Source organism: Polypterus senegalus, chromosome 12 (assembly GCF_016835505.1).
Source record: "Polypterus senegalus isolate Bchr_013 chromosome 12, ASM1683550v1, whole genome shotgun sequence".
Lineage (NCBI taxonomy): Eukaryota > Metazoa > Chordata > Cladistia > Polypteriformes > Polypteridae > Polypterus > Polypterus senegalus.
The window spans coordinates 33,898,306-33,925,376 of record NC_053165.1 but is presented as its reverse complement, the minus strand read 5'-3'; the positions used below and the strand labels follow the sequence as shown (position 1 = coordinate 33,925,376).

The following is a 27,071-nucleotide window of genomic DNA, read 5'->3' as shown; positions in this document are numbered from 1 at the left end:
CGCTATATCACACACGTGAAAGTTCAAAGAGAGTTATAGCGCGGGTTGTTCACTGAATGCTAGCAACTGGCGCACTAACGCTCGTGGGCAGTCGTGGCTTTGTCTCGAGAGAGGTAAACAAGGTTAGCACACGAGTTGTATTCCAAACCAAGGTCGTATACCAAGCAAAATTTTTCGTGTCCAAACAGGACGTATACCAAGTTGGACTTATTCCAAAGCAGACGTATACCAAGGTACCACTGTATATACATATACACACATATATACAGTATATATACATATACATCCACATATATATATATATATATATATAATACACATATATATACTGTATGTGCACAAAACCACGCTTTTATCAAGGCTTCCGTCGGGTAGTCTTTTGCAATGAAATTTTCCTCCAATCAGTCGTAGCAACGTGCTTTCTTCCGAATGTTACATTTTTGTAGCTCTGATGTGTACATCAATGTAATCGGTGTACCAGGAAATCATGCATTGCCAGAAGTTCCCCTTTGCTTGGAATGCAAAGTGTGATTAAATGTGTTATTTTTTAACGCAGCACATGCATCAAAGCTTCTCAGCTGTGCTTGTGCTAAGAAAAGGAAACATTTTAAAAATAACGTAACACGATTGTCAATGTAACCTTTTGTAAGTAGTGCCTGGAGGATTCAGAGTGTGGAGAAACTGTAGAGACAGCGTGTTTATTAACTTGTGGATTTTTCTGTGATTATTTGGTGGCAGCGCCAAAAAGTTGGTTCCTCAAGACTGCGTTAGCTGCGGAGCTCAGCTCACAGCGAAATGAGGTGAATGGGAGGGGAGATGATGACGTGACTCTCCCACCCGCCTTTATATACTCAGGTTTTGACTTTATATATTTGGGAATGACTTTAGGCTATTTATTCAAGTTTTGACTATATATATTCCAGCGCTGACTTTATATATTCAAGTTTTGACTTTATATATTCAGAAACAAGTACTGACTTTATATATACCAACGCTGACTTTATATATTCAAGTTTTGACTTTATTTATTCCGACAGTGACTTTATATAATCAAGTTTTGACTTTATATATTCGCGAATGACTTTATATATACAAGTTTTGACTTTATATAGTTAAATGTAGTCATTATTGCATAACTTTTTCTTTACCATAGAAATTTAAAGACTAAATTCAACTTCCATTCCTAACAAAGATATTTCTGGCGACTAAATAGAAGCTACTTATATCCAAATTCGAGCTATTGAGCTGTGGCCTGCCTGCCTGAATAAATCACCCTAAACCCGCTCTTACTTTTTTACCGTTCATTTAATCATGGCTAGTGGCGGAAAAATTATAAAATGGAAGGAGGATTATACGGAGTATGGCTTTACCAAAACAATTATTGATGGCGAATCGATTATTCATAAAGCTTCAATTGGTGATTTGTTTTTCTGTGTTAACCTCATATTTTTTCATACTTCTTCTCAAACCAAGGGAGTGCGAGGGTAAAATGAATCAGGAAGTGATGATCAATGTAATCGGTGTACCAGGAAATCATGCATTGACAGAAGTTCCCCTTTGCTTGTGATTAAATGCGTGAGTTTTTAACGCGTTATGGAGCACATGCATCAAAGCTTCTCAGCTGTGCTTGTGCTAAGAAAATTAAACATTTTAAAAACAACACGATTGTCAATGTAACCTTTTGTAATTAGTGCCTGGAGGATTCAGTGTGGAGAAACTCTAGACACAGCGTGTGTATTAACTTGTGGATTTTTCTGTGAGTATTTGGTGGCAGCGTCACAAAGTCGTAACACTGCATTAGCTGTGGAGCGCAGCTCAGAGCGAAATGAGGTGAATGGGAGGGGAGATGATGACGTGACTCCCCCACCCGCCTTAACTGTCAATCCCCCACAAACACAGTCTCTCGGAATTTGCATAAGCACAGCCCCTCACCTGCAGTGAGTCAGTCAGTCAATCAGTGAGGGCTTTGCCTTTTATTAGTATAGATTCATAAAAGTTCTCATACCATTTTTTTCTTAAGCCCCCATATTCCAATTCTGGGTCATGGGAAGGCCCACTGCCTATCCTGGCTACACTGGGAGCAAGACACAAAATAGCGCCAGTCTATTATAGGACCCTATGATCTAATTTGTATTCAGCAGTTAGCCCACTATGTACAAGTTTGGAATGTGGGTGGAACATGGCAGACAAGAGGACAACTAGCAAGTGCTGCACAAATGACGACTAGGAAAGACTTTGAACTGTGTAGGCAGAATCCATGAGGAGCTGGCACTAACCATTGCACCATCATGCCACTAATTAAATCTCTTCAACACAGCAGCAACATAAAATTAAACTGAACCAAGATAACTCAAAGCACAGTTTAAAGCACATAAAGCACTGCAAAACAATATTCTACCTATTACATAAAGACAAAATTTAAAAATACTATTTTACTGCTCAGCATTAAAATCTTCTAATAAAAAACAACAAAGACAGACAAATAAAAGGTTTACTTAAAATATACATTCACACAAAATCTAAAGTCTTCCAAAAAAAAAAAATCTGTTGCGTTGCCACTTGAATTTTCTTAACACAGCAAACCAAAAAGATCACATGATCTAATTCATAGAAATATTCTTCATCTGTACTTGGAGAATTTATAGGTGTTCCCAGACCATTTAAGACACACAGTTACTCCAGCAAGTATTAAATGATGCCTAGGCCTTCTTCTAATGGTCCTTTCCACCTCAAACGGGTCATCTTCATTCAGAAAAAGCAGTAGTACTAATTGAAGGTCTTCCAGTTTTACTTAATTCCTCACATTATCTGAGAGGGTGAGACCAAATAATAAATTTCTGTAGCTTGTGCTTGCAATCTTACTCTTTTGGTTACTATGCAGAGTACATGACCACTCAGGTAGTTGGACATGTAAATTGATTGGTAAACTGAAAGCTTTATATGAGGATTCTTGCTACTGCTTCACCACTATAATCCAGTGCAGCATTTGCAAAACTGAAGGCACTGCACGGACTCTTTGGTCAATCTTGCCCATCACCTTTAGCATCACTTTGTAAATTTGTAACTATACTCTTCAATTTAGTCCAGCTGCTCTCATAACATGGAATAATTCACCTTTTAACTACAAACACACATCTCTAAGACATTAAGCCTCAGGTGTGTCCCGAAATTCACAAATAGTAGAGGACACACAACACACCATTAGGCAGAGTTAAGAGTGTGTGGTGTCAGTGACGTTCACGTTGTACAACAAACTTGCCTCTCCCTCTCTGAGTTGATGGCATTTATCTCCATTCTTTTTCACAAGAGCAGCGATGACCACCGTAACAACAGACATCTTCTTCACAGTGCTTTCGCTGGCTAACAGACTGCTGCACCACAATACAACTCCGCTTGGCACCATAAAAAAATGGGACTTCCACCTGCAGCTAAAGTCACTTTAGTACGCAAGCATTCGCCATACTAGTGTTAAGATCTAGCAGTGCCAAGCTGATAGTAAAACTAAATTTAAAAAAAAAAAAGGTCAGTTTTACAAGCAGACAAACTTTACAACGGGTGTTACAAACTTCAATCAAATGTAAGTTTTTATTATATTATAGTAATAATAACAGCAGCTCACTACTCAAAACGTGGAGAGCCCAGATTCGACCCAGAACCTTTTGGTTATAAGTTAGCAGTTCTTACCTCTGCTCTATCCAAGAATACAGATCAACTTTCTGTTGATTGACATCTGAGCTTGGTTTTTGAAATCATTGACAGTAACATGTGAATTGAAGAAAGGACGTCATTGTTTTTATCATAAAATAGTATAGTAATCAACAGAATTGCACTAATTTAAAAATGAGCATAAGAGATCATAGTATGCAAAACAAGGTATCTAACCTGCTGCATCCTTTAGTTCCTCAAGAGAACCATTTTTCTTCTTCTTGTATTTACTGCTAGATCCTTTCCACCAAGGCTTGTATTTCAATAAATTTTGAATAGCAAAATCTTCAAACAAATCTGCCCTGGAAAAAAAAATACAAATACAAAATAAACATCTCCTACTAAATATAAACTTTAGAAACTAAAGGGTAGGGGAACCATGTGGACTTCCAAGTTAGCACATTAGTATCATTTAAATTTTCAACGTTCAATAGGATACATACTTTTAATTAGTATTTTAAAGTCAACAAAATGTTGTGCTGTACTAATATTTTCCAGTAATTGATACACAAATCACAGTTCATTAACATTTTTTTTCCTCCAAATGGCACTGGGTCAAAGAACTTTAAGTCACAAGAGGGGATAAGAAAATATTAGTAGTTACTCAAAACCATCCATCGATTCCCTTTCTAACTAACTAAAAAAGTTACAAAAACTGGTAAGTAGCATACATGAAGGAATCAATAAAAAAAAAAAAGAATTCTATATATATGTATATTTTACTAGCTGTCCCCCATGGCTCCGTCCATGTAGTAGTGAAACAGGACAAACTTTAAAAATTAACAAAAAAATTTTTGAAAAATGTAGTATTGTATTGAGAAGAATTTACATTGATAGCTTTTGTATCCAAGGGCCTCTTGATATACAATATTTTTGATTTTGCTATTCAATGCAAGAATGTAGTTGTGATCTCTTTGCCAAAAATATAAAAAGTTGATAAGGTATCTTTTGCCAAGTGGAAGGTAGGTGCGCTCCAATGTCAAATGTTGCCACCGTATCTGATAATGTTCAGCTCTGATGGGAGAGAGTCCCCTGCTTGGAGGGAAGAGCATGTGGCTGTAATGTCTCTGCCAAACAGTATGTGCCCTCTAAAACACATGCATCTGTGATCTCTCTATCAGAAATGTCAAATGTTACTCTTTAACAATCTCTAGATAAAATCAACTGGAATGTTCAAGCAAATAATACAAAATAACCCAATCTAAATTCGTTAAGTAGTTCTCTTGTGAAAAGCAGACAGACAGATAGATTATATATTGTAATAATGACTACAAGACATTGCGAAGGTTTGGGGCAGCCACCCATATAATTGTTCCCAGCTGCAAAACTTCTTAATAATTAAATCCATGTTCACACGACTCAGTCCAAAACAGAACTAACTCAGTATTAACAAGATGGCGGCTTTAAATGCCATTAAAGGAAGTGATGTCATCTGGACCGGAACCGGAAGTGACGTCATTGGCTGCCCCAGAGGCAGGTGGGATTTCTCTACAATGGTCTGTGTCGCTACCTGATCTGCGGCGCCTACCCGATTTGCGCGCGCATGTGCAGAGCTTTACAATTACGACCCTGTCATATCTGCGTTTTTTTACTTTGTGATATGAGTCCCCATTCGATTTGTCTCGCACACGCGCTCTCTGCTTAATTAAAATTCATTTCACGACGCTGCCCGATTTGTTCTGCGCATGTCTAAAGTTTTGACACACGTCACTCATCAGGTTTGACTTGTACGTGCAAGTCATTTTTGTGTTGTCGTTTATCTCCATCTGTAAGTGGACTTGTTAATGGAAAAGATGGCAACTTTTGAATTTTATAACGTCATGGAAGATGTGTCGCCTGAAAAATTTAACTCCGTCGAATGAAGAGGGAGCAAAATGAAATGCGATGTGTATCTGTGAACTTTACAATGGATTTGTACAGATTTTTGTAAGTACGACATTTTTAGTTAAACCACTTCGTAATCTTATGGTTTAATCGTAAAAATCACAGCATTTTCTGTGTTTGGGTTAATGGATTAATAGATGTATGTCATTTATTTCGTAACACCCTATTAGCATTTGGTGGTGTGTTTCTTTTAACATTTGTCCACATTTTTTATCATAGTGAACGCCATGCTAATAATTAAGCAAAACAATGTAATCGAGATGTCGAATTAGGAATAGAATTAGGAGAGCACGTCTAACACTCGACGGGTGTAAAGTGTGCCCTCCAAAGCCATCAGTATTTTTTTATTATGTTGATATTAGATTACATCAATGCAATAGTTTTTCCATAATAAAGTTAACAAAATACAATGATGAAGGCTATATTACATACAAGAGTAGCAACAAAAAGTTATTGCAAGAAAGCAGGATGCAGATAATAGCATTACAAATTGTTAATGGATTTCTTTAACCGTATTTTGTAGAAAAAAATTCCATGGTTGAAAACAGGCAATTTTAAACTATCCAAAGCCATCAGAGAAGTGTGGTGTGCACCTGCTGTTGTCACGTGTTATAAGCTTATAGAAGTACACATACATAAATTTAACTGAATATAATGGAGAAGGCTTGCTCCTTAGAAATAACTTTTCTAATTGCTGCAGTTAGATAAACAATGCCCCTTTATTGTATTTTTTTTCTTGACCCTACAGAATGCCCGGTGGTAACCAGCCTTCCATGTGGCTGAACAGATGCCAGTGTACCCGAATTCGGAGACACAACTGGATGTTCTTTTCTTCTGCTTTTAAGATTTCCATTTCGAGATGATGTGCAGTTCATGTTAGATTTGCTATTTCTACAGGTAAGACTGCGGAGGCTTTCAGTTTCAAAAATACTTTGTGCACTTATTATTTGATCTGTAATATTTTGCTGCCTTGAATACTGTACTGTATGTCTGCTCACTCTGTCCAGTAACTAACACGGGCTTTTTAATTTTAGACAGGTAAGCCTCAGAGAGTCCTCACAAACACAGAGACTGAGCCTCATCAGTCCCAGCAGTCACTTAACAGGGATGTTGTTCTGTTTTGCAAAATAACATTTATTTTCTTAAGTTACTGTGCACTTAACAGGGATGTTGTTCTGTTTTGCAAAATAACATTTATTTTCTTAAGTTACTGTGCTTTTGTTGTTGGAAATTTAAAAGAGCTGAGAATTAATTTTAACTTAAAACAAAACTATGGCGGGAGAGAAAAACGAAGATGTTTTCATGTAAGTAATGACACCTGAGCACATCACATTAGAAGTTCAGATATACAGAGATTGTAACACAATGTCTACTGTATGTGTAATGTAAAAGGAAAAAAAAAATATGCTACATACTGTATAATGACAGTTAAGTTGGGGTTCTTTCAAAATTAAACAAAAAAACACAATAATTAAGAATAATATTATTAGTTAGACTTTACTCTATAATAAATAAAATAATAATAGATTTTATTTATATCACGCTTTATATTTAACAATCTCAAAGTGCTACAAAATAAGAATAAAATTAACAAACAAAAAATCTATAGAAATAATTTAACAAAAAGCCTTTCTAAAAAGATAAGTTTTAAGGTTTGTTTGAAGGCATCATTGACTGTGGGGCTCTCAAGTAGTCGGGGAGGGAATTCCACAGCCTCGGCGCCACCGAAGAAAAGGCTCTATCACCCATACTGCTAAGTTTAGTTCTGGAAACTTGAAGAGTGTTGGTATGCACAGAGCGAAGGGTGCGTGAGGAAGTATGAGGGATAAGGAGTTCCTATAAAATACAGGGGAGCAGATCCATAAATGCACTGATGGGTAAGGAGGGAAACCTTGTACTCAATTCTAAGTGGTACAGGGAGCCAATGAAGGGTTTTCAAGATAGGAGTGATGTGGTTATGCTTTCGCACCCTCATCAGGATCCTGGCAGCGCTGTTCTGAATGTACTGAAGTCTCTGGATACTCTTGCCAGGAATCCCAATGAGGAGCGCATTACAGTAATCCAGCCTGGACAAGACAAAGGCATGGAAAAGCCTCTCTGCATCTGCCAGGGTAATTGTTGGATGGAGTTTAGCAATGTTCCTGAGATGGTGAAAAGATGACTTACAGAGATGTTTAATGTGGGTGTCAAAAGTTAGTTGAGAATCCATTTTAACACCCAAGTTTGTAACAAATGTAGAAAGAGGTATCTTTTTTCCAGAAAAAGTGATACTGGTGATGGTAGTGGAACGAAGCTGGTGTGGTGTGCCAACTAAAATGGCTTCTGTTTTAGATCTGTTTAGCTGAAGGAAGTTGAGCCTTATCCATGCCTCTATTTCCTACAAACAATTAGTCAGTGATGATGTTGGCAGAGGAGCAGTAGAGGAGGTGGGAGTAGTCCTAAGATAAAGCTGAGTGTCATCGGCATAACAATGAAAAGAAAAATCATGTCTGCTAATGACACTTCCAAGGGGGAGCATATAAATGATGAAAAGGATGGGGCCCAACACAGAGCCCTGTGGAACACCACAGGTAACATTATGGGTGTGAGATTTTGCTGCCAAGTGCGACATACTCAGTTCTACCGGTCAAATAAGATGTAAACCAATTTTGAACAGTTCCTGAAAGTCCAAGGGTGTATTGCAGACGGTGAAGAAGAATATTATGATCAATTGTATCAAAAGCAGCTGTCAGGTCAAGGTGAATGAGTAAAGAAGGAGAACCAGTATCTGCTGACATCAGAAGGTCATTTGTGACCCTGACCAGGGCTGTTTCGGTGCTATGGCCAGGCTTAAAACCAGACTGAAACTTTTCAAACAGATTATTTAGTTTGAGATGATCACGAAGTTGTACTGCAATTATTTTTTCCAGAACTTTAGAAAGAAATGGAAGATTAGAGATGGGTCTATAGTTAGACAGAACTTCAGGATCCCGGGTGGGTTTTTAGTAGAGGTCTGATGACAGCAGTTTTTAGTGCTGAAGGAATATGGCCAACCAAAAGGGACTGGTTTATAATCCTGGTGATAATTGTAGAAATAGCAGAAATGTTGGCCTTCAGCAAGGCTGAGGGAAAAGGGTCCAGGGAACTGGTAGACAGTTTCATTTTCCTGTTGACGTCCTCCACCTCTTCCCGTGAGGCAACAGAGAAAGAGCAAAGGGGCTGGACAGTCTCAGGCAGCGGGTCGACAGTTGAGGATAACAGAAAATCCATGGTAGAGAGGTTTAAGCGAATGTTATAAACCTTTTGTCTGAAAAAATTGATATGCAGATTACACCTCTCATCAGTGGCCTCGGAATGAGCACATGAAGGAGGTTTAAGAAGATGATTTATAGTAGAAAAAGTTTTTTTGGATCCCTGGAGCTATTTGTAATGATGGTAGAATAGAATCTGGACCGTGCAACCTTCAAAGCTTCTGCATACGCCCTCCTATGTTCCCTATAGGCCTGTTTGTGAACAGTCAACCCAGAAGCCTTAAGCCGTCGCTCAAGGACACGCCCAGCCGCCTTCATTTTTCGCAGCTCGCAGGTGTACCATGGTGCTGTGCACGAAAATGAGACGGACCTAGACGTTAAAGGGGCATGAAAGTCAAGGAGACTGCTCAGAGACTGGTTGTAGAGATCAACGAGGTCAGCAACAGAGCTGGAACTGGTAAGATCAGTGGAAAGAAGTTTAAGGTCCAGGGCCAAGGCATCCACATTGATGTTCTTCAAATTTCTAAAATGAATCTGCCATTTTGGTTTGGTACGAGGGGAGAAAAAGGGTAGCTCCTTTTGAAACTACTTTGTGGTCTGAAATACCAAGATCATAAACCTGTAAATTTCTAATTAACGCAAAGTTTGAAATAACCAAGTCAAGTGTATGACCCCTAGAGTGTGTGGGGACATCAACATATTGTTGTAAGTTGAGGGAATCTAACAACTCAAGAAAATCAACAGTGAGATAACCTTTAGGATTAGGATCTCCCAGGATTATGATGTTGGCAGAGGTGGCACACAGTGTTGTGAGAAGATCAGTCATTTCCGGAATAAAAGCAGAGTTAGGTTTTGGAGGTCGATAGATAAGAACAGTCATGGGAAAAGGGGGCTTGCATTTAAATGCAAGACACTCGCAGGAAGATGTTACAGGTAACGAAATAGGAGACACCCCCATTACCTGACGATAGATGATGGCTAAACCACCATCACGCCCAGTGCTGCGAGCTGCTTCCAAATAACTGTAGCCAGATGGACATGCTTCATTTAAGGCAGAGTAAGCCTCTGACTGGTGCCAGGTTTCTGTTAGACACATGAAGTCAAGTCCCTTCTCCCTGATGTGTTCTTCAATCAGTGTGGATTTATTGCTGATGGATTGAGTATTAAACAATTCAAATTTGACCAGCGATTGAGGGGTAAATCTCAGTACAGGTCTCAAAACATTAAAATCCACTCCACGCAGCTTGGAATCCGCTCCACAAAATAAATCCAGCCGGGGATGTAAGGATCTTGCGGTATTTCTCACAGTGGCTCGGTTGTTTCCCACGCTAGAGTGCAGAGATCTTGCGATACTTCTAATGTTTATAGTATTTGAAACAACGGTGCTCTGATGACGCATCACACGTGCGACAGGTGACCAAAAAGATGGAATGTTAGTAGCAGAGCACTTTTGCTGTTTACTGAAAATGAACTTTCGACCAGAGCCTCTATGAATGTAACGAGGACGGCGAAGAAGTCCAAGTTCTTTAATGATGTGGATGTTAATTCCAGGAGTGGTTACAGGATTTAGTCGGCGAAGTTGTAAACTGGAATAGCTGAGCACTATTCCAACTGAAGAGGGAGAAAAAGATACCATCCAAATAATGCCGCAAAATCCACAACAAACGGTAATGCAGAATATCCCGACGGCAGGTGAGTAGACACAAAATCTTGATAAAAATCCGTAGAATCCACAGCAAACAATAAAACAGTATGTCCAGACAACAGGTGAAAAGACAACAAAAATTTGATAAAAATGCGTAAAATCCACGACAAACAATACTACAAACTCAGACTCAGAGGGAGAAGCGGCGAACATTCAACGCCAGCGTCCTCTCCCTTCAGTTCTATGAGTTCATCCATAAACCATATGATGGCTGTACTCTAAGCAGAACTTTATCTATTGTGATGGTTTACTTTGGTAATAATTGATCTACAGGTGAACCAAGAAAAGAGGCAGAATAAGAAGTGTACATTTCATTAATGATTCAACTCCCTGAGTGAATATTGTGTATCTACTGTGTTTATGTTTTTAACAGTTACAGTGAAGTAGAAGAGTCCAGTCATGTTATGGGGCAGCAGTTAAAGAAGAAGGACGGAGATATGTGTGCCATGTTGAAGTAGCGGCTGACCCTTCTGCCTGGCACTTCTAGAATCCTCCATCTCAATCTCTGGTCTGATCTGCTGTGCCTTTGCCAAGTGATCACGAGGTATTGGCCTATTTTGTTTTTCTTTTCTTCTGAAAATTGTCTCGGTCTCATTACACTGGCCGCCTGTCTCATTTAGAATTGATTTCAAGGTTCTATTAAATAATTAGAAGGCTTAGAGTATTTTAGACCCTGCCTGTATTTTGGAGTGTCTGCTCCCAACATGTATTTTCTCAAATGTTACTTTGCTTTTTATTCCAAGATCAACCATAAAAACCAGCAGCTTTCTGTACGCATGCAACAAAATCTGGAATGCTTTGCCAATAGAGAAGTGCCAGGCTACAAATGTCAAGCATTTCGAAAAACTTCAACAAGCGCACTTTTCTAATTTGGCTTTTTCTTAGTTACTTGCATTGGTTGCAATAGATAAGAAATGGTACTGTGTAGACTTTGTAAGCTCTGCACTGGGCACTAACATCTGCTGTTTTTCTCTGTTGTTTTTCTCCAGTTTATTGCAGCGGTGCCCCCCTGCGTCTCCAACATCTGTTACATCAACTCCAACTGCCTGTGGCAGAAGAAAAGTTCACAAGATGTCCTGAAATGGAATTTTGATTGGAGTGAGACGGCCACAATTATGTATGATGGGATGTGCAGAGGGGGCTGTGCGGGCTTTGGCTTGGGACCCCCAGAGGTTTATTATCGCCAGTATCCATGAAGGATGCAAGTTTGTCTTTGTCCCCAGCCATTTGACCAGGCAGTGTATTTATTACAAAGGACAAGGACCCCTCCATTTGCTTCTTATTTACTTTTATACTACCTTCAGTTTTCTTTATAACTATATTTTTGTGGAGCAATTTGAGCAAGATTTGTAAGAAAAGGTGATACAGAAATATTATTAGTGAACAAATATTAAAGGACAGATCAGGAAAAATGTCAGTTTAAATAGAACACATTTTTTATGGAATATTGCTGGATAACAACTTTTTGACTGAGTAGTATCTTGTTCATAAAGCTAAAATAGCATTTTTTCTTTTTGACAAATTTAATGATTCACTTTTATTGTCTTCAAAACCTTGGCTAACATTTTTTTTAAATACTAAGGTAAAAATCTGTTAATATATTTGTGTTCTCCTTCCCTAATAATTTTTAACAAATTATAAATGTATAAAATTATAAATTAACAGGCAAATACAGTAGAGCACTTTAAAACACTGCTGAAAACACATTACTTTAACATGGCTTTCTCCTAACTTCACTTTAACCTAATACTGATACTCTGTATGTTCAATTCATCATAATAACTATCCATAGTGGCTCTAAAATCCGTACTGACCCCAACTCTCCTGTTTCTTTTTCCGGTTTCTTTGTGGTGGCGCCTGCGCCACCACCACCTACTCAAAGCATCATGATGCACCAACATTGATGGACTGAAAGCCAGAAGTCTACGTGACCATCATCATCAAGGTCCTTCCATGAAAACCCAAAATACAAAGAGGACTGTTTGACTTATGTTAGGTAGATTGCCCAGAGGGGACTGGGCGGTCTCGTGGTCTGGAACACCTACAGATTTTATTTTTTTTCTCCAGCCTTTGGAGTTTTTTTGTTTTTTCTGTCCAACCTGGCCATCGGACCTTACTTATTCTATGTTAATTAATGTTGACCTAGGTTTATTTTTTATTGTGTCTTCTATTTTTCTATTAATTTTGTAAAACACTTTGAGCTACATTTTTTTGTATGAATATGTGCTATATAAATAAATGTTGATTGATTGATTAACACCTTCCATTTTTGGCCATTTTCATTGTAGTTGTATTCTAGTTAAATACATTTCCCATTTATACATCTTTATGATTACTAAATTTTCTACTCATAATATACATACATTATATATACATATAAATGTGGGTGTGTGTATATTTTTTTTTGAGAAACATTGTTCACAGATCTTTCACTTTTATTTTTAAATGTACCATTTATTCCTTCAATAAAAAATGTATTAATAAGTGTATTGTATTTCCTTTTTTTAAGTTATAAAAATGAACTGGCTCTGTGTCAATATGGGTGAATAAAATCACTGACATGAGGAGTCTGCACACAAACATTGGTGCGTTAAATTGATTAAACTTGTAAGAAAGAATATCATTGCCCTCTGTCCACAGGCTGTTCATCATAAACTGAACTATTTCATGCAGTTTAAATTCTGCTTTAAATTCAGTTCAGTTTTATTACATTTTATTACATTAATAGGCAAGTTGGTTTCTTAGTGGGATTTAGAGACACCTTGAAACGACATTAAAAACACATCACTAAAAACAAACACATTACAAAAATGAACTATAGCAGCAAGCACTTACTGTAAAAAAAAAAAAAATAGATCAAATAGATTGATTCAAGTGATAACAGAGCACTTCCTTAATTTAAGTCTGTGGATATAAAGTTAAACTTCTCTGTAAGATTAATAGCCATTGGAATAAATGAGGATTTGAACCAGTGGCTTTATACTCTTCATTTCTTCAGCATCTGACCTGATTGCACAACTGAGAATGAATTAAAGAATTTTAACAAGTGGACAGTCATAGTTAATACTAAGAGGGGCAGTCAGCACAATGCCAGGCAACACAGTGTTAAATTCTTTTCTTTTTTTGAAAACGACCATATATTTCTATAAAACTGGTTGGATACATTAGGTTTTGTAAACCTGATGCCTTAAGATAAATGACAATTTTATTAATAATAATAATTGATGTCTAAAGATATTATTAAACAAACACAATTTCCTCATAAGAGGGAAATTGCAACAATAGATCAAAAAGAAAGGAAACTTCATATGACTAATTACGTGAGTGGGAAAATAAAAACACTACATACTTTATATAACATATATAGTATCTGCCAAATAATACAAAGAGTACACAGCATGTAGTTCGCCCTAATTGGGGCTTATCAGGTGTGCATACCTGAACATTGGACATCAATCTTACGCCACAAATGCTGCTTTGTTTATTTTACAGGATGGATATTTTCATTATGGTCAACTAATGTGGAACTAAAATGAAAAAGCCGTAATGTCAAATTGTACTGCATGCACAGTTCAGATTGGGCTGTGCCGTAAAGTGATTTTTTTGTTTTTAATGTTTTTTTCATTAAGCGCATGTGGTGTGTGTCATTACCTGGTTCCCGTTGCCGGCCTGATCTGCGTACGTGTGCGTATTTAAAGGCTACGTCATCACACACTTTACGGTGCTGCCCAATCTGTTTAATGCATGTGTGAACACTTTACGGCATGTTAGGCTTTCAGTATGCCTGCGCGTGCGAATCGGGTAGGCGCGCAAATCGGGTAATGACAGTCTGTAAGAGATCGAGAGAGAAATAATTAGTGTACTTCACCACGCCCTGGTTCGGCGTAGAATTACATGTATTCAAGCCCTTTAGTTGCCTCCTAAACACGATTGAGTGACTAAAATATTATATATTGTCAGGGATGCCAGGGGCCATGACCCGGCCGGGATGTCATGAGGGACCGGATGTGGGTCTGTGCCCACCCTGGATCACGTGGGGGTTGCCTTCCGGGTTGCACTGGGGGCCAAGGGTCGAGGGCATGGAAGCCCTACCCTGTAGGGGCCCGTGGTCACCGCCAGGAGGCGCCCCAATGCCTTGGGGATCTGTTACCTCAGCACTTCCGCCACACCAGGAAGTGCTGGGGGGAAGATTTTAGATGTTACCCGGAGAGCTGCCGGGAGGACAGACGGCACTTCCGCCACGCTGGGGCGTAGCTAGAGGAGGAATGCCGGGAACACCTGGTACTCATCCGGGTATTGAATAAAAGGGGCCGTCTCCATTCATTCGAGGCTAACGTCGGGAGGAAGACGGACGAGGCAGAAGAGAGTGGAGGTGGCCTGAAGACAAGGCATTGTAGCCAGGACTGTGGTTGGGGTTTGTGTGCACTGTTTGGACTGGGTCTTAGTGACCATCATTTGGGTCTGTGTGACCAAATAATCTGTAAATATTGTAAATAAAACGTGTTTGTGGGTGACATGAACGTGTCTGCCTGTCTGTGTCCGGGTCAACTTCCACAATGGCGCCCAACGTGGGGCGGTCCGTCTAGTTTAAGACGGGGACCCCCAAATTATAAATATTTTGTGGACGGCCCGGCGCAGCAGGAAAAGGAACCCCACGGATCGCCAGGGGTCCACAGGAAGGTCATATTTCCCTGATGCGGGCGGAAAGCGTGCCTACTGGGAGTGCAGCGGTCTCCAACAAGTGCGCCGTGGCTGGTGGCGCCCAGGACGGCATGTCATCAAGCGAGGCCACGCCGAGGATGGTTCCTCGGTTGGACGAGTCCGGGGAGGTGAGATCCCTGCCTTGTGGCAGCCGGCCCACGGGGGCCGGGCGTGTTTTCTTTCTCACAGGCAGGCACTCCCGGATCCATGTCGGTGGCAGGCGTATGCCGGTCTGCGGGGCTCCAGCAGCACGGCGACAGCCGCGAGGGCTGCGGAGGAGGAGACGCTGCAGCTCGAGAGGCGCTGGGAAGAGCAAGGCTGCCGGCAAGCACGTCACCGCCGCAGAAGGGGAGGCAAGATGGCCGCGGCCCAGAAGTCCCTCCCTCTGATAGGCACGCAATTGGATGGTGTATCTTGTGTGCCCGCCGATGACTGCAAAGAGGCGGGACCAAGGAATGTCCATCACGGGCAGGGGGGAGACCCGATTGGGACGGAGGAGAAGGCCCACAGGAAGTGGCCGGCGTCGGAGGCTGACAGACAGGTAGGCTCCGTGTCGGTTAACTTCCTGTCTTTGCTGGCTGCTCTGGCGGAGCTGCGTGTATTGCAGATGCTACGTGCCCTCCGGGCTAATGAGCTGGTACTGGAGAGGAAGGTGCGCGCAGCGCAGAAGATGGATGGATGTGTGTATATATATATATATATATATCTATACTAATAAAAGGCAAAGCCCTCACTCACTCACTCACTCATCACTAATTCTCCAACTTCCCGTGTAGGTAGAAGGCTGAAATTTGGCAGGCTTATTCCTTACAGCTTACTTACAAAAGTTGGGCAGGTTTCATTTCGAAATTCTACGCATAAGGGTCATAACTGGAAGCTATTTTTCCCCATATAATGTAATGGAGTCTTGAGTTGGAGATGGCGTGGGGGAGTTTAGTGTGACATCATCACGCCTCCTACGTAAGTACGTAGATAACAAGGAAGAACTCCAAACAGCGATCAGCACAAAACGCCATTTCACAATTAAGAAGGCAGAAAAACATTATGAAGCAAATGATGCATACAAGCATATTCTTAAGTACAGCTACTGCGGAAACAAAGCACGCGTGACCCGTAAGTTTATATTAAATTAAGTTCATAGACAGGCTGCCACTAGCGTTTGTAATTTAGTGCCTGCCCATATAAGGCCGTCCATCAGCGGCAATCCAATACAAACACTGCGGTAAATGTTCACGGGTGAAGGACTGTGCTTATGCAGAGGAAGATGAGATGGTCAGGGTGGTGTTTGGCACAAACTCATTGAAACTGCGAGAGAAACTTTTAAGTGCGGGTCTTAGCTGACATTACGAGATGGCACCAGTACAGCTGGGAACCTTCGATGCAAGAACACCAAGCGGCTCCGTGAACTGGCGCAATGCGCAGACAAAAGCAACAGTTCCAAAGAGTGCTGAACAAAACCGAATTACACAATTGAGAAGGCAGCAAAAAATATGGCGTCTTATACATACAATCATATTCATAAGTGCAGCTACTGCGGAAACAAAGCACACGGTGGAAAAAGTGAATGTCCTGCTAAAGGAAGACAGTGTAAAAAAACCCGTGCATGCAGTTTGTCACATCACAGATAAAAAGGAAGGCGAGCTGTTTATTGGTGCAGTAAGGAACTAATCGATGAATGAAACCTCTTATCTTTACAGCGATTGACAAACACGGAATGTAACTTGAACACATCCTACAAATACGAGCCTGATTGAAAGAAATAATGATAATCAAATCCTTGATGACAGCAACATTCAATAACACTCACAAAACAATTACTGTATATTGACAATCATGTTACGTTATTTTTAAAATGTTCCCTTTTCTTTTCATAACTTCTACTTCTCCACTCGCGGTACGGGTATATATATAAATGTATATATATACCCGATCTACAATACATACTTTAGCATAGACAAGCCACCTGCGCTGTGGCTAATTGTAGAGTCTTAAGCCTCTAACGCCGACATTGAGGTTCGATTCGAGAGGGTGTACTGACTATGTCACGCGCTACCGATTCATTTTACCTTAGCATCTCCTTGGTTTGGGACGTATGAAAAATATTAGGTTAGCAGAATCATATTCACGTTATTTTTAAAATTTTCCCTTTCTTAGCACAAGCACAGCTGAGAAGCTTCGATGCATGTACTCCATAGCAGCGTTAAAAATAGCGCATTTAATCACACTTTCAATTCCAAGCAAACGGGAACTTTTGTCAATGCATGATTTCCTGGTACATCCATTACACTGATGCACACATCACAGCTACAAAAATGTTAGAGTCGGAATAAAGCGCGTTCCTACGACTGATCATTTCGACTACCGAGTGAAGCCTTGATAAAAGCATGGTTTTGTGCACACTGAAAAGCAAGCAAAATTAGATGCATTACAGAAAGCGGACTTTGTGGCTCTTACTGGGGATCATTGGACTTCCGTGACCGTTAGTAATTCTAAATACATCTAATTACAAAATGTTCAATGATCACACTGTTTTAGCCTAATGTACAAAATAATTTTGGCTAATGTTACTCAGAGTTTAAAGAGTAAGCTGGTCAAATTACCTTTTATGTTTCTGACTTATTTTTTAAGAAGAAAAACTGCACTTTATGTTGAAATTTTGGTTATTATTATTTAAAGACAATACTATTCTGAAAATGTACTTAAAGTACTTAAACTACCACTTTATTTTTAAGTCTGCCCAATTTTAACCAGGGATGATATTTTTGTTTCTGTTTTGAATTCAAATGCAGTTTAAAAGCTTTTTTCAGAAATTAAAACAGCTTCAGTTTACAATATTCATGTCCATGTCTATTATTTGATTCTGTAAGCCCACTAAAACCGTTTTAAATTAAAAAAAAACATTTGCGATTTGGGGCAAATTACGTGTCGATTACATACGATTAATCAAGATTAATTCTTACACAGCCTCTAATTAATTGGATTAATTTTTTATAGAGTCCCACCTAATATATATATATGTAGATATATATACTGTATATATGTAGATTTGTATATGTTGTATATACAGTATGTATATATGTGTGTGTGTATATATACAGTATGTGTATATATATATATGTTTATATATGTGTCTGTGTGTGTGTATATATATATATATATAATATAAATAGATAGATATGACAGCAACACTCATGACAATGACAAAACAATTACATTGTCAATCATGTTACGTTATTTTTAAAATATTTGCTTTTCTTTTTCATAACTTCTTTAACACACTACTTCTCCGCTGCGAAGCGCGGGTATTCTGCTAGTATATATATATATATACACACACACACACATACAGTGGTGTGAAAAACTATTTGCCCCCTTCCTGATTTCTTATTCTTTTGCATGTTTGTCACACAAAATGTTTCTGATCATCAAACACATTTAACCATTAGTCAAATATAACACAAGTAAACACAAAATGCAGTTTTTAAATGATGGTTTTATTATTTAGGAGAAAAAATCCAAACCTACATGGCCCTGTGTGAAAAAAGTAATTGCCCCCTTATTAAAAAATAACCTAACTATGGTGTATCGCACCTGAGTTCAATTTCCGTAGCCACCCCCAGGCCTGATTACTGCCACACCTGTTTCAATCAAAAAATCACTTAAATAGGAGCTGCCTGACACAGAGAAATAGACCAAAAGCACCTCAAAAACTAGACATCATGCCAAGATCCAAAGAATTTCAGGAACAAATGAGAACAGAAGTAATTGAGACCTATCAGTCTGGTAAAGGTTATAAATCCATTTCTAAAGCTTTGGGACTCCAGCGAACCACAATGAGAGCCATTATCCACAAATGGCAAAAACATGGAACAGTGGTGAACCTTCCCAGGAGTGGCGGCTGACCAAAATTACCCAAAAGGCGCAGAGGCGACTCATCCGAGGAGGTCACAAAGACCCCAGGACAGCGTCTAAAGAACTGCAGGCCTCACTTGCCTCAATTAAGGTCAGTGTTCACGACTCCACCATAAGAAAGAGACTGGGCAAAAGCGGCCTGCATGGCAGATTTCCAAGGCAAACCACTGTTAAGCAAAAAGAACATTAGGGCTCGTCTCAATTTTGCTAAGAAACATCTCAATGATTGCCAAGACTTTTGGGAAAATACCTTGTGGACTGATGAGACAAAAGTTGAACTTTTTGGAAGGCAAATGTCCCATTACATCTGGCGTAAAAGGAACACAGCATTTCAGAAAAAGAACATCATACCAACAGTAAAATATGGTGGTGGTAGTGTGATGGTCTGGGGTTTTGCTGCTTCAGGACCTGGAAGGCTTGCTGTGATAGATGGAACCATGAATTCTACTGTCTACCAAAAAATCCTGAAGGAGAATATCCGGCCATCTGTTCGTCAACTCAAGTTGAAGCGATCTTGGGTGCTGCAACAGGACAATGACCCAAAACACACCAGCAAATCCACCTCTGAATGGCTAAAGAAAAACAAAATGAAGACTTTGGAGTGGCCTAGTCAAAGTCTGACCTGAATCAATTGAGATGCTATGGCATGACCTTAAAAGCGGTTCATGCTAGAAAACCCTCAATTAAAGCTGAATTACAACAAATCTGCAAAGATGAGGTGGGCCAAAACTCCTCCAGGCTGTAAAAGACTCATTGCAAGTTATACATGCAGCTTGATTGCAGTTATTGCTGCTAAGGGTGGCCCAACCAGTTATTAGGTTCAGGGTGCAATTACTTTTTCACACAGGGCATGTAGGTTTGGATTTTTTTTCTCCCTAAATAATAAAAACCATCATTTAAAAACTGCATTTTGTGATTACTTGTGTTATATTTGACTAATGGTTAAATGTGTTTGATGATCAGAAACATTTTGTGTGACAAACATGCAAAAGAATAAGAAATCAGGAAGGGGGCAAATAGTTTTTCACACCACTGTACATATATATATATATAAACATACATATATACATACACACATATATATACATACATATGGTTTTTATTATTTAGGGAGAAAAAAAAATCCAAAACTACATGGCCCTGTGTGAAAAAGTAATTGCCCCTGAACCTAATAACTGGTGGGGCCACCCTTAGCAGCAATAACTGCAATCAAGCGTTTGCGATAACTTGCAATGAGTCTTTTACAGCGCTCTGGAGGAATTTTGGCACACTCATCTTTGCAGAATTGTTGTAATTCAGCTTTATTTGAGGGTTTTATAGCATGAACCGCCTTTTTAAGGTCATGCCATAGCATCTCAATTGGATTCAGGTCAGGACTTTGACTAGGCCACTCCAAAGTCTTCATTTTGTTTTTCTTCAGCCATTCAGAGGTGGATTTGCTGGTGTGTTTTGGGTCATTGTCCTGTTGCAGCACCCAAGATCGCTTTAGCTTAAGTTGACGAACAGATGGCCGGACATTCTCCTTCAGGATTTTTGGTAGACAGTAGAATTCATGGTTCCATCTATCACAGCAAGCCTTCCAGGTCCTGAAGCAGCAAAACAACCCCAGACCATCACACTACCACCACCATATTTTACTGTTGGTATAATGTTCTTTTTCTGAAATGCTGTGTTCCTTTTACGCCACATGTAACGGGACATTTGCCTTCCAAAAAGTTCAACTTTTGTCTCATCAGTCCACAAGGTATTTTCCTAAAAGTCTTGGCAATCATTGAGATGTTTCTTAGCAAAATTGAGATGAGCCCTAATGTTCTTCTTGCTTAACAGTGGTTTGCGTCTTGGAAATCTGCCAAGCACGCCGTTTTTGCCCAGTCTCTTTCTTGGAGTCGTGAACACTGACCTTAATTGAGGCAAGTGAGGCCTGCAGTTCTTTAGACGTTGTCCTGGGGTCTTTGTGACCTCTCGGATGAGTCGTCTCTCGCTCTTGGGTAATTATGGTCGGCCGGCCACTCCTGGGAAGGTTCACCACTGTTCCATGTTTTTGCCATTTGTGGATAATGGCTCTCACTGTGGTTCGCTAGAGTCCCAAAGCTTTAGAAATGGCTTTATAACCTTTACCAGACTGATAGATCTCAATTTAAAATGAGAATTAGAACAATCTAGACGAGAACAGGCCATTCAGCCCAACAAAGCTCGCCAGTCCTATCCACTTGCTTCCTCCAAGAAAACATCAAGTCGAGTTTTGAAAGTCCCTAACGTCTTACTGTCTACCACACTACTTGGTAACTTATTCCAAGTGTCTATCGTTCTTTGTGTAAAGAAAAACTTCCTAATGTTTGTGCGAAATTTACCCTTAACAAGTTTCCAACTGTGTCCCGTGTTCTTGATGAGCTCATTTTAAAATACAAGTCTCGATCCACTGTACTAATTCCCTTCATAATTTTAAACACTTCAATCATGTCACCTCTTAATCTTCTTTTGCTTAAACTGTAAAGGCTCAGCTCTTTTAATCTTTCCTCATAATTCAACCCCTGTAGACCTGGAATCAGCCTAGTCGCTCTTCTCTGGACCTTTTCTAGTGCTGCTATGTCCTTTTGTAGCCTGGAGACCAAAACTGCACACAGTACTCAAGATGAGGCCTCACCAGTGCATTATAAAGGTTGAGCATAACCTCCTTGGACTTGTACTCCACAGATCGTGCTATATAACCTAACATTCTGTTAGCCTTCTTAATGGCTTCTGAACACTGTTTGGAAGTTGATAGCTTGGAGTCCACTATGACTCCTAAATCCTTCTCATAAGGTGTACTCTCGATTTTTCGACCGCCCATTGTGTATTCAAACCTAATATTTTTACTTCCTATGTGTAATACTTTACATTTACTGACATTAAATTTCATCTGCCACAAATCTGCCCAAGCCTGTATGCTATCCAAGTCCTTCTGTAATGATATAACGGATTCCAAATTATCTGCTAATCCACCTATCTTGGTATCATCTGCAAACTTAACCAGCTTGTTACTTATATTCCTATCTAAATCATTTATATATATTAAAAATAGCAGCGCCCTAGCACTGACCCCTGTGGAACACCACTCTTAACATCGCCAGTTCTGATGAGGTTCCTCGCACCATCACCCTCTGCTTCCTGTGTCTGAGCCAATTCTGCACCCATCTAAAAACATCACCCTGAATTCCCACTTCTTTTAACTTGATGCCCAACCTCTCATGTGGCACCTTATCAAATGCTTTCTGAAAGTCCAGATAAATAATATCATAAGCTCCACTTTGATCGTATCCTTTTGTTGCCTCCTCATAGAATTCCAACATGTTAGTAAAACACGACCTCCCCCTTCTGAACCCATGCTGACTGTTCAGAATAACTCCTGTCCTTGTCATGTGTTGCTCAATCTTATCCTTAATAATTCCTTCCATTAATTTTCCTGTGATGCTTGTTAAGCTTACTGGCCTATAGTTGCTTGGATCTGCCCTGTCACCCTTTTTATATAATGGGATGATATTTGCCATTTTCCAGTCCTTTGGAATCTCTCCAGTGCACAGTGACTTCCTAAAAATATGTGTCAAGGGTTTATATATGTACTCACTAGCCTCCTTAAGAACACGAGGATAAATATTATCTGGGCCTGGTGATTTGTTTGATTTCATCTTATTTAATCTGAGCAGCACTTCTCCCTCTACAATTTCCAAATCCCTCAGTACCTCCTTAGTAGTTGTGTTTACCTCTGGCAGGTTATCCACTTGCTCACTTGTAAACACCTCAGAAAAATGTAAGTTTAGGGCATCTGCTATTTCATTGTCTGTATCTTTTAATTCCCTTTACTATTCCTGATGAACTTGACCTCCTCCTTAACTGTTCTTTTACTACTAAAATACTGAAAGAATCTCTTGGGGTCTTCTTTCGCCTTATCTGCTATATTCCTCTCCAACTGTCTTTTAGCCTCTCTGATATCCTTCTTAATGGTTGCCCTCATTTTCTCATAGCCTACGGTTCTCTTTGCAGTCATTAGTCTTATATGCCTTATACAGCAGTTTTTCCTTTGCAACTTCTTTTTAAATCTTTATTAATCCATCGTGGAGATTTTTTAGTTTCCTATTACTTCCAAATTTAGGTATGTATCTGTCCTGCATTACATGTAAAACATTTTAAACCTGTTCCACTGCTCCTCGACTGTCTCCACATTTAAAAGCTTATCCCAGTCTATCCTACTTAGACTTTGTCGCATCTGCTCAAAATTAGCCCTACTAAAGTTCAACTTAACAATTTTAGTCTTTGCATCTGTACTCTTACAAAATACTGAGAATTGTATTACATTATGGTCACTTGACCCTAGTGGTTCAATCACCTCTACACCCTCAATTCTATCCTGATTATTACAGAATACTAAATCCAGATAGGCTTCACCCCTTGTTGGTGCTTTAACATGCTGTGTTAAAAACAGTCGCGATTACTTCTAAAAACTCCTGCTCTTGTGCTCCTCCATCTGTAAGGTTATCCCAGTTAATATTTGGATAATTAAAGTCCCCATGACTATAATATCCCCTGTAAACTTGCCTTTTGATATTACTAAAAGATGTGTGTTGAAATTACTGTCTGAATTGGGTGGTCTATAACACACTCCTAAAATGAGACCTTTTCCCTAATATTTTCCAGGCGAAGCCACATGTCCTCACTAAGATGGGGCTCATCATCCAACTGAAGATGACTTACATTTAATTCCTGTTTGGCATAAACAGCAACCCCACCTCCTTTTCTGTTCTGTCTATCCTTCCTAAAAATGTGTATCCCTCTATGTTACACTCATCCCCATCTTTGTTATTTAGCCAGGTTTCCGTTATTGCTATAATATCATAATTGTGCTCTGCTACATACAACTCCAACTCACTTACCTTATTTTTGATACTTCTAGCATTAAGGCAAGCTATTTTTAATGTGTTAATCCTTCTATCTTTACGTGTTTGCTTAAAATTTACATTACTATGCATTTTTATTTCTACACCATTGTTTGTTCTTCCATGTATAGATCTAAATCTGGCCTGTCCTAACCTCCCTGTCCCCCCATTCCCTAGTTTAAACAATCCTCGACTAGCCTACACATACGCCTCCCCAATACATTGGTGCCCCTCCGGTTCAGATGTAACCCGTCGGCGAACAGGTCCCATCTGTTCCAAAAGGAGTCCCAATGCCCCATAAACCTATACCCTTCTACCCTGCACCAAGATTTGAGCCACGCGTTAAGCCTTCTAATCTCCTCAATCTTACCTGGACTGGCGCTGGCACAGGCAGAACTTCGGAGAAGACTACCTTGTCAGTTCTGCTCCTCAGCTTGGTACCTAACTCTTTGAATTTGGATCGCAGAACTGACAGACTACCCTTATGTATGTCATTTGTTCCAACGTGGACAATGACAACTGGATCCACCCGCTCTGGCCAAGAGCCTATCCACCCTTCCAGGAGGTCTCCCACCTGTGCTCCCGGAAGGCAACACACCGTCGAGACTCTCTCTCTGGAGCACACCTGCGCTTCAATCCCCCTAATGATTGAGTCCCCAACTATCACTACCTCTCTCTTTTTGGGAACTGGTTTTGAGGTGGCCCGTTGGGGCTCCTCAACCCTGCCTACCACCTCAGAATTATCAGAGTCACCGTCCAGCTCCGCCAGGACATGATAACGGTTAGACACTTCTAATTCTGGGGTTGATGCCTCAGGACAGTGTGCACCCTTTACCTTACGCCTTGCGACCGTGACCCACCTATTCCTACCTGTCTGGTCTGGAATCTCCTCCGCGCCACCTTAGGGGTGCACACTATCTCTAAAGGACACCTGGGCCAAGTCCGCCAATTCTCTATTACAACGCAGGTCAGCCAACTCCTCCTCCAGTTCAGCGACCCTGAGCTCGAGGTGCTGGATCAGCTGGCATCTCTTGCAGATGTAGCCCTCATAGACAACTGGCTCTTCCAAACCATCATCTAAAAGTCCAACATCCAACAGGACTTGCATTGCACTGGCCTCATTATTAAAATTTGATTTGGGATTACTAAGCTGCCTTAACTATATATTTTTTTTTCTTTCTTAAAATTAAATTTCTTCTTCTTTCAGCTGCTCCTTAACTTAAATGGTAACACTAAGATCTGCTACAGATATTTTACACCTTTTCCCCTTAAGCTCCTGTACTGTTCTCCCTCTCAGCTGCCTGCTGTTTGCCTTTCTATGAGGTTAACTTTACTTTTCTCTGTCTCTTCTAGCTTTGCGCTCTTCTTACTTATAAGCTCTTCACTTGCACTGTTTGTATTCCCCCGTATTAATGAACCAATACGCTGTCGCCCACTTAACTGTTCTGCCTCTGGACGGCTAAGGACTGTTTAATCTAAAATAAACAAATAAATAAAACTTTACTACCTTATTTGCTCCTACTGCTCCTTGTGCCTGAACGGTGTCTTAACGCAGGCCGCTTACCTGCGCACTACTGAGTTTCCACCTTTTACTGCTTTGAAGTCAGCCGCGGCCTTTTTTTCTTTTCCTTTAAACTAAGGAATCGCTGTTACGATGACGCGGTTATTTATTTACAAATGCCGATATCAGTTACTGCTGCTTTCTACCCTGCCGCCTCGATGCTAATTCAAATACAGATAACAAGAAAAAGAACAAGTACAAATAACTTTTCCAAGCGCACTTCCAAACACCCAGCTCACTTCTGTTCTCATTTCTTCCTAAATTGGCAAACTTAAAAGCACACGTATTGATTTTTTGATTGTTTGCTTTTCTTTGCACGCTCTCTCTCTCTGAAATTCTCTGCTCCTGATGCAGACACTCTTTTGAAGACAAGATATATTTTCATTCTTTTAATTGTGAGAAAGAACTGTCATCTCTGTCTTGTCATGGAGCACAGTTTAAACTTTTGACTAAAGGGTGTTATTTCATATCTAGAGGGTTCTAATAATGTTAACAGTGTGGGAGAGTTTATAAGGGCTTAAAATATATAAAAATAACCATACAAACATATGGTTTCTACTTCGCGGATTTCCATCTATCGCGGGGGGTTATATATATATATATGGCAGCAACACTCATCACGTTATTTTCAAAATGTTTCCTTTTCTTTTTTATTACTTCTTTAACACTCTACTTCTCCGCTGCGAAGCGCAGGTATTTTGCTAGTATATATTATTATATATATATATATATATATATATATATATATATATATATATATATATATATATGTATAGAGATATATATGAGAGAGAGAGAGAGAGAGAGAGAGAGAGAGAGAGAGAGAGAGAGATAGATAGATAGATATAGATAGATAGATATGTGTATAGAAAACCTTTTTAAACTGAGTGAAAATATACAATAACTATCTGTTAAGGATCTCTTCGTATACCACGTTGTCAGTTCTGCACTCCGGTTGTAATATGACCAAGCTGTGCACTGAGCTTACTCTTGAGAATGCAACGTATAGTTGTCCAGGAGAAAAGCAATGTTGCCTCAAATCAATGGCAACCTTTTGTAGGGTCTGTCCCTGAGACTTATTACATGTCATCGCGAAGCAGAGCCTTACTGGAAATTAGAGGCATTTGAATTGAAATGGGAGATCAGAGGGTATAACGGGGATGCGAGGAATACACTCAGAGTGTGGCGCTCTACTGTTTTTTTTTGTGTAGCTGCCTTCACACAGCTTCTGTGCTGCTTTATAAATGAACGCCATATAAGGCCATCGGTTCTCCTTGCTTTCGCGGTTCTGTACAGTTTTATTGTTCGTTTATTACAATTATTATAGTTATTGTGTAGCTATTCGAGACTTACTGTATTGTTCAGGTACCCCTTTCCTTTATTTAATCCGCGGCTTGTACGCTATTTTTTGTTTGTTTATCACGATTAGAGATATTTACTGATTCCCTTCTTTAGCTGACTGC

General features: G+C 39.7%; 1 protein-coding gene across 3 annotated transcripts in view; it reads right to left on the bottom strand.

Moving 5' to 3' along the window:
- The window catches only part of shq1 (SHQ1, H/ACA ribonucleoprotein assembly factor), a 215,566-nt gene that overhangs the window by 37,566 nt on the left and 150,929 nt on the right, over positions 1-27,071 (bottom strand). For all 3 annotated transcript variants that reach the window (XM_039771568.1, XM_039771567.1, XM_039771566.1), the window contains one exon: positions 3,883-4,007. In XM_039771568.1, the coding sequence (XP_039627502.1) occupies positions 3,883-4,007 (125 nt within the window). The remainder of the gene's footprint in view (positions 1-3,882; positions 4,008-27,071) is intronic.